The sequence below is a fragment of the Crocuta crocuta genome, unplaced genomic scaffold (assembly GCF_008692635.1).
Source record: "Crocuta crocuta isolate KB4526 unplaced genomic scaffold, BGI_CrCroc_1.0 scaffold110, whole genome shotgun sequence".
Taxonomy (NCBI): Eukaryota; Metazoa; Chordata; class Mammalia; order Carnivora; family Hyaenidae; genus Crocuta; species Crocuta crocuta.
Genome location: NW_027527386.1, coordinates 2,575,605 through 2,584,067, shown reverse-complemented (window position 1 = coordinate 2,584,067; position 8,463 = coordinate 2,575,605). Strand labels below are relative to the sequence as shown.

General features: G+C 56.4%; 1 protein-coding gene and 1 long non-coding RNA gene across 4 annotated transcripts in view; both read right to left on the bottom strand.

The window, feature by feature from the left end:
• Positions 1 to 3,796, bottom strand: part of MFSD12 (major facilitator superfamily domain containing 12) — an 11,323-nt gene extending 7,527 nt beyond the window's left edge. Inside the window, 2 exon segments of the mRNA XM_077751818.1 lie at positions 544 to 799; positions 3,785 to 3,796. Coding sequence (XP_077607944.1) covers positions 544 to 799; positions 3,785 to 3,796 — 268 coding nt within the window.
• Positions 3,797 to 6,222: 2,426 nt separating this feature from the next.
• The window catches only part of LOC144218334 (uncharacterized), a 6,714-nt gene continuing 4,473 nt past the window's right edge, over positions 6,223 to 8,463 (bottom strand). The window contains exons 1-5 of one of the 3 annotated variants that reach the window (XR_013331161.1): positions 8,366 to 8,411; positions 7,581 to 7,704; positions 6,803 to 6,964; positions 6,475 to 6,599; positions 6,223 to 6,377 (exon numbers count right to left, since the gene is read on the bottom strand). This is a non-coding gene — a long non-coding RNA (uncharacterized LOC144218334). Of the gene's footprint in view, positions 6,400 to 6,474; positions 6,600 to 6,802; positions 6,965 to 7,580; positions 7,705 to 8,365; positions 8,412 to 8,463 lie in introns of those variants that run through there. The other 2 variants (XR_013331147.1, XR_013331130.1) reach the window with 2 other exon arrangements.

Below are 8,463 nucleotides of genomic sequence, written 5' to 3'. Positions count from 1 at the left end.
CTGGCCACCACCCTGCTGGCCCCGCGGACCCCAGCCCCCTCAGCCAGACAGTCACAGACCCCTGACTCTTTGGTCTAACCTGCCCCCAAGTCTCGGCTCCGGGGACAGCACCCTCAAGCGTGCCAAGCCCCAGGTTGCCCGAGATGGGGCAGAGGACCGGCAGGAAGGCGCTGGAGACGCGGACAGACGGGTGCTCTGGGCAGCCTGACCCGCACCCACGCGGACTTACAGACAGAGAAGCCAGACCAGGCCGACCGAGGAGGCGGCACCAGGCAGTCAGGGCGTTCAGGGTGCCCATGGGGGTCAGACAGAAAGACAAAGGGAAGTGACACTGGAGGGTCACATGGGTGGTCAGATGGCTGACAGAAGAAGTACAGGGCAGTTAAGCAGCCCGATGGGGAGGCTCGTGGATGGGGCAAAGTACAGGGCAGCTGCACACAGGAGGCTCAGGCCTAGGAGGGCGGCTGGGGCCCTGGGGCGGGCAGTCGGACGGGGGAGGCTCCAGCCGGCGGGCAGTCAGGTGGAGGCTCAGCCGAGACTTACCGACCAGGTGCCAAGACTTCCGAGGGCCGAAGCGGGCGCAGCGGCCGGCGGCGCGGTCGGCCTCATAGCCCACGAGGGGCGTGCACAGCCCGTCGGCCACCTGGCCGAGCAGCAGCAGCAGCCCCGCGCCGCGGGAGCTGTAGGCGCGCACCGAGTGCAGGTAGAGCAGCAGGTAGGTGAACCACATGGACGCGCACAGGTCGTTGAGGAAGTGGCCNTCGGCCTCCGGGCCCGGCGCCGGCGAGGCGAGAAGGTCCTAGCGCCGGACGGTTCCCCTGCGGGTTAGAGGGACCCCCGCGGACGTGGGCGGCGACACAGGAGCGCCCAGACCCAGACACCGGCCTTCAGGCCCGCGCCAGCCCAGCCTGCCGCATACGAGGCCTACCGTGTGGGCCGGGCGGGGCTGGGCCGGGGCGCGAGAGGTGGGCGGGGGGCGCAGGGGATGCGGGAGGATTCTGAGTCCGAGTTCGCTCCTCCTTGGGGTCCGCTGACTTCTCGGCCCGGAGAGACCCAATCGGACGCGGAGAGGACTCATTAGTTCTAATTAATTAGTTATTAAGGATAATAATGGGGATAATCATCATAATAAACACCAGCTGGTATTTAATGAGCGCCGGCTGTGCCAAATGGCCCACGTGGGTTTTCTCACCCAAGCCTGGGGGGAAGCGGAGCGAGTGTCTCCCATTTCACGGCCACAAACAGGCCCAGAGAGCGGAGAGGGTGTGCCCGGGGGCGCAGGGGGTCAGGTGCCTGCGAGGCCTGTGATCACAGTCCCTCCCCACCCTCCTCCACGGCCCTCCCACGACTGGGTCCCCNAGCGCTTGAACACCTGCACTTTGGAGCCATAAACCCCACTCCCTCCTGGCTGTTACTCTGGCTGTTACAGCCTTTAACTTTGGGGGAGCCTCAATCTCCCCAGCTCTGGAATGGGTATAATGCCCATTAAAAGTGATATGGGGGAGGGGTGCCTGGGTGGTTCAGTCCAGTAAGCTTCATCTCACGTCATGATCTCCGGTCCTTGGGTTCAAGCCCCGCTTCAGGCTCTGTGCTAACAGCTGAGAGCCTCGACCCTGATTCAGATTCTGTCTGCCTTGAGAGGCAGAGAGAGAGGGGAAGAGAGAGGGGGTGTGTGAGCGGGGGAGGGTCAGAGAGAGAGGGAGACACAATCTTAAGCAGGCTCCAGGCTGAGCTGTCAGCATGGGAAGTGGGGCTCAAAACCACGAGCCCTGAGATCATGACCTGAGCTGAAGTCAGAGGCTTAACCGACTGAGCCACCCAGGCAACCCTAAAAAATTTTTTTAAGTGATATAGGAGGGCCTGGCTAGCTGAGTTGGTAGAGAATGTGACTCTTGACCTCAGGGTCATGAGGTGCAGTCCCACACTGGGTGTAGAGATTACTTAAAATAAAACATTTTTTAAAAGTGATATCATGGTTAGCTCTTAGTCCCAGAAAGTCTACTCATCACCCCTTCCACCCATCATTATACTGTACCCTGGGCTGCCCTGCATCATAACCATGACACCTGCTCTCCATCACCACCCCCCCCCCCCACCCCACTGTAGCTGGGAATCCACTGAACTCGGATCCCCACGAAGACAGGGGGAGCACTGTGTTATCTCCAGTAATGCCCGGCACATAATAGGAGCGCAAGAAACATCTGTCCACGGGGGGCCTGGTGGCTCAGCCGGTTAAGCATCCGACTTCAGCTCAGGTCAGGTTCTCACAGTTCGTGGGTCGAGCCCCGAGTGCTCTGTGCTGACAGCTCAGAGCCTGGAGCCTGCTTCGGATTCTGTGTCTCCCTCTCTCTCTGCCGCTTCCCCTCCCTCACCACTGCATTCTGTCTCTCTCAAAAATAAATTTTAAAAAAAACTTAAAAAAAAAAAGAATTATCTGTCCAATGATCAGTGGGCACGCATCGGCAGAGATTCGGAAGTGCAGACAGAAACTGGGAAACAGACCAGACCCCGCCGGAACCCACTGACAAGCCCAAGACTCAGGCAGCCAAAGGGGGTCCCCACCCAGACCCCCACACTGCTGCAGACTGCCCACCGCAGTACCCACGTTTTTAGGAAAAGGAGCCTGAGAAATGGGTTCGGATGGGGCAATGGGGACTCAAGAGATAACCTAGCAGGGAGCCCAGAGATAAGAGGTCACTGCCTTGGAGGAGATAAACCGATAAGGAGAGACAAGAATCTGAATTCTTTCCTTCCTGCGGCTCGCACGCTCCCTTTCTGTTTCTCTGGGGCCGGGGTTGGGGGTGGAGGAAAGATGACTTGATATTCTTGCCTCAGCTTTACAGGACTTTTCAGAATACTCGCCTGAGCTTTTCAAATATTTGTTAAGTTTTGATTTATTTAAGTAATCTCTCCCGCCAACCCAACATGGGGCTCAAACTCACGATCAAGAGTGTCTTGCTCTAGGGACTGAGCCCGCGGCCTCCCCACTACGAGCCTCCCTCGGGGATCTTGCTGTGCCTCTTGCGGTGTCTTACGGGGAAACAGACAGAAGTCCTGGCCAGAGGGCACAGCGCAGCTCCAGGATCCCAGCTGGGCTCCTCGTGATCTCCGGCATCTTTGTGTTCTTTATTCACTGGCCCCGGGAGGGCCCACCTGAAGACACCCTTCCCAGCCTCCCGCTGGGTCAGGAGCCCACAGAGATGCTCCCGGCAGCCCTTGCAGCAGATGCTCCACGGACAGCAGGGGCTGGGGGTGGGGGTGAAGGACCATCAAATGTCCGGGTTTTCCTCCAAGGGGGCCAGCCGGGACTGCCTGGCCTGGACTGGGGGTGGGGGGAGACAGGGAGGCCGACCCGACAGGGAGCTGCCTCTGAGTGGGTCATTCGCTCCTTGTTTGTTCATTCATGCTTTCATGGGCTCCTTCATTCAGTGAGTCTGGCCTCATGCTGAGCAATGCTGGCGCCCCAGAGATTCTTTTTTTTTAATGTTTAATTTATTTCTGAGAAAGAGAGAGAGACAGTGTGAAGAGGGGACGGTCAGAGAGAGAGAGGGAGACACAGAATCTGAAGCAGCTCCAGGCTCTGAGCTGTCAGCACAGAGCCCGACACGGGGCTCGAACTCATGACCTGAGCGGAAGTCGGATGCTTAACCGACTGAGCCCCCCCGGCGCCCCTGGAGCCCCAGAGATTCTGACGTCCTTGGTCTGAAGAGGGGAGAGAGGTGCAGGGCTGCGGGAATCACACAAAGGCGGGCTGACTGAATGGCAGGTGGAGTCTAGACTTTACCTCCAGGCCCATGGGGAGCCACACAGGGTTCTGAGAGGAGGTGGGAGGGTGGAGACAGGAAGCGGCCCCAGCTGTAGGGGTTGGAAACCGGTGCAGGGCACACATGCCCCTCCCCTCCAAGTAAGAGCAGGAGTCAGATTTGCAGGGAAGATCAGAGAAGGTCCTGGCAAGGGGGAGGACAGAAGGTGAAGGCCCTGCCCTCAGGATGGGGCAGAGACACACTTGGGGTCAGGAGAGATCCAGTTTTGATGTCCCCAGAGCAGCCCCAGCTGCCCCCCAGCTCCAGCTGGAGATCGGATGTCCGGGGCCCCAGTGGGAAGAGGGGTTTGCTTTGATCTTCCCTCAGACCCAGCCCACTGGGAGTGGGGGTGGGGGAGGCGAGGCGGAGGGGAGAGGTGGCCCGAAGGGGAGAGAAGCCATCAGGAACTTCCTTCCATCCCAGGGTGGCTCTGGGGGGCCAGGCAGCCTCAGGCGAGCCCCCCCTCCCCCGCCTCGGTATCCCTTTTTGTAATGGGCCTGACAGTAGCCCATAGGGGGCACCAGATCATGCTTTGGGTGGGGGGCTGTCCCGAGCGTCGCAGCACAGGAGCAGACTCCCGCCCCCTCCAGGTTGGTACAACCAAAACTGTTTCTAGGCATCGCCCAGTGTCCCCTGGGGGGCTTGCTTACCCTGGGTGGCAACCACTCACTGTGCTAGAAAATTCTCTGCAGGGGTCTGACGCTGCATGGACAAAACCAGCCACCACTGTCAGTAACGCTGACCGGGCGGCCTGGTTCTGCAGGAAAACATTAGTCCAACTCCTTAAACCCGTACAAGGACCTCCTGAGGGTAGACTCAGTTATCCCACTTCGCAGAGGCGCAGACTGAGGCTCAGAGAGTTTGTAAATTGCTCAAGTCACACACGAATGGCTCAGGGCCACCTCCCTGCCCTGAGCATCTGAGGGTCCAGCAGCAGCGAGGGGGGAGGGGTGGCGTGCCCCCTCCTCAGAGGTTTGAGACCCCAGCCCCCACACCCCTTCTTTTGAGCAGCTGTGACCTGTGTGTCCTCAGCCCTTCCTCACCCTTCACTCCCCTCCCCCGCTCCGTGTTAAATTTGTCCCTAAAAAAAGCCGGAGGAGGGCTGGGATGTCCTGAGAGAGCGCTAACCACCTTCTTGATTCTTCTGTGTCTTCCTACATACCCCGGAAAAGCAGTCCACGGGCCCCAGACAGCGGCCAGGGCTGCCACAGCACCGTGGTCACACCACCATTAGAAACAAGATGTGGCTTCGCGTTTGTACAGAAACACACACGTGTACGTGTGTGTGTTGTGCTTGGCATTGTGTCTCCCCCCCCCCGACACAAATTAACGGGTGGGAGTCCTGGCTCCCCAGGACCCTGGAGCCCAGTGTGGATGTAGGGTCGTCACAGCCATTTGGCTTTCAGACAATGTCACACTGCTATCGTCCAGTATTGACCCCCTGAAGAGGGGACTCCGGGCACAGACACACAGGGAGAAGCCAAGTGAAGTTGAAAGCAGAGAGATCAGGGTGGCGCCTGATAAGCCAGGGACACCAAGGGTGGCCAGTGACTCCCCCNGCCCCCCCCCCCCCCCCAGCTGGGAGACCTGGCGTAGGCTCCCTCAGGGCCTGAGAGGGAACCAGGTCCCATCAAGTCCTTGACGTTGGACTTCCAGGCCCCAGAAAGGTGAGGTGATACGTTAGCAGTAGTTTAAGGCCCTGGTTTGTTTAAGGCCCAGGTAGTTTGCTGGTGGGAACCCTAGAAAACGATCACTGTGTGTGCGTGTGCGCGTGCATGCGTGTGTGTGTCTGTGTGTGCGTGTGTGTAGGAACAGTTTTAGTAAGAAGTGTAACAAGCTGACACTGGGGATTGTGGGGGGCTGTGGCGGCCCTCACCACACAGACTTTACCTTTGTGCAAACAGATCGGATTTCCACATCATTTGCATCATCAGATTAATTTCAAAAACAAAGAAGCTGAAGCGTCCTTAATGGATCTCACATTTCCAGGTCTGCCAATTGGGATTCTATCCTCGGCTTCCAACGATGCAAATTTCCCAGTGAAATGCAGAAATGAACGCAAAGAAACGAAAGCACAAAACTCATGACTTTAGACAGCTGTGGCTGTTTTCCTGCGAGCTAGGAATTGAGGGACCTTAACGTTGCTAAGAAAGAGCGGGGGGCGGGGGGGGGGGCCGCCTGCCTGGTTCCCTCAGTGGAGCGTGCGATGGGGGTCGTGAGTTCAAGCCCCATGTTGGGTGTGGAGGCTACTTAAAAAAAAACAAACCCGATTTATAATTTTGGGGCTGAAAGGATCTGCTCTTGTATAAATGCATGAAGGATGTAAAGTCAATTAGGATAAATGCTGCTAATTGTCTCCGTCGCTTGTTCGGGGGTGTGGGTGCGTATGGATGGCATGAAATGAACTGAATCCATTGCAGTCTGAAGACGCTTTTATATTTTTCTAGAACATGTCCATGCCACGAGATGTCTTCCTCGATGCCAGGGAGCTGCAAATTGCTTTCAGAATTGACCTCAAAACGCTGCATTTCTTTTCTATGTACCGGGAGACCCCCTGATCTCTCCAGGTGGTACCTTGGGAGTGGGTAGACAGTTTCTTAGGCAACGCCTTGTCAATCACTGAGCCCCCCCGGGGCTTGGAGGGCGGGACTTCCAGCGTGGACTTTCTTACCTGGATTGTTTTCACCCGAGCGGCGAACAGCAAGGGGGCCCCACGAAGCAGCAGCAGGGGCTGGATGGAATCCGGGTCTGACAGGGTTCCAGGGCACGCTCGTCTTCCTCACCCCTCGGCTGCCTCTTAGGAAAACGGATTTATTGCGATTTAATTCACATGCCATATAATGCATCCATTTAAAGTGTGCAGTTCCGTAGTTTTTAGTGTATTTATAGCTATGCAGCCAGCACCGCGGTCTAATTTTAGAACATTTTGATCACCCGCGAGGAAACTCCGTGCCCATTAGCAGTCTCTCCCCGTTCCCCCTCCCCGGGCAATCACTCACTTCCTGTCTCTGGATTTTCCCCTTCGGGACATTGCGTGTGAATGGAGCCACACACTTGTGGTCTTTTGGAACTGGCATCTTTCACCGAGCATCGTGTTTTCAAAGTTCACCCTTGTCCTTGCGTGAATCAGCAGTTTATTCCTTTTTATGGCAACTCGTATTCTATTGGATGAAGGGACCGCATTTTGTCACCGATTCATCAGTTGATGGGCATCTGGCTTGTTAGTTCTACTTTTCCGCTGCTGCGAACACTCGTGTACACGGTTCTGTGTGGACGTGTGTTTTCGATTCTCTTGGGCGGATCCCTACGAATGGCACTTCCGGATTGCATGGGAACTTGACTGTGTTCACTCCTTTGTGTGTTCCACAAATATGTATCGGGCAGCCCAGAGGGGCATTGGTGTTGGAAGTGTTAAAAACCACATGACCCTAAAGATCCACTTAGGTCAAGTCACCAACGTGGGGCTTCATACCTAACCCAATAGCAGTTTCAGCTGCCCCCCAGAAATGTTAAGTCTGAAAGGGTCAGTCAGGAACTTTCTCATAAGCACCGAGTGGGTAATTGGTCTCCAGGGCCCTCTCCACCTCAAAGAATGAGATAATCTGCATAATAAGACCCCCTGCTTAGGGAAAGTGACCTCGCAGGGGACAATCTTTTCTTTTCTTTTGCTAAGAACTTCCTTGCCCCGCCCTCCTTCCCATGTAAACCCTCCATTTGTACAACTCTTTGGAGCTCCCCTCTGCTTGCTAGATGGGGTGCTGCCCCGGTAGCGAATACCTTAATAAAGCCAATTAGATCTTCAAATTCATTCAGGTAAGTTTTTGTCCTTTAGGGGCTCCCGGCTGGCTCCATCGTAGAGCGTGTGACTCTTGATCACCAGGTGGTGAATTCGAGCCCTGCACTGTGGGCGGAGATTACTTAAATAAATAAAGATTTAAAATGTTTATTTTGTCGTTGTTCTTTATCAGAGGAAACAAACATGTGGAGAGAACATAAGACAGGGTGTGCCGGGGAAATCTCATTGAGACGGTGACAATTTAGCAAAGACCTGAAGGAGATCAAGCAGTGAGTCAGGCAGATAACGTGGAGGAAGGGCACACCAGTGCAAAGGCCCAGAGGTGGGAATGAGTGAAACGGACACATCTGCGGTGGAGGAGCATCAAGGAGGCGAACGGAGGAGGGAGATGAGGGCAGGGAGGTGATGTGGGCATGGGGTATGAGATCTAACAGGACGTGGGGCACAACCAGTCACCCCAACTGTCATCCTGGAGCAGGGCAGTCGCAGGCAGACCATAAGACCGCGCTACCACCCGGGGGTCCCCAAAATCCCAGAGCAGAGCCTCCTGCCCCTCCACCTTAAGGAGGTTCTTTCAGCCTTCCGGTCCCGGCCTCCTGGTCCTAAACATCGTGCAAGGTCCCCATTGCACAAGAGGGAAAGCCGAGTCCCCGGAAGGTGGGGAGAGCAGCCCCTTCTGGCTCAGGGCTGGAGGAGGCACCGAAGTTCAGTGAATGGAAAGCTAACTTGCCCTCCAGGTTTGCAAGACACTAAGAACAGGTCTCACCTAGTCCAGAGGCAGGGCGCTGCCTGGAAGGACCTTAACTCTTTCCCTAGCAACCTGCCGCTGTCTCCACGACAACTAGGGAGGGGCCCGATCTGGCC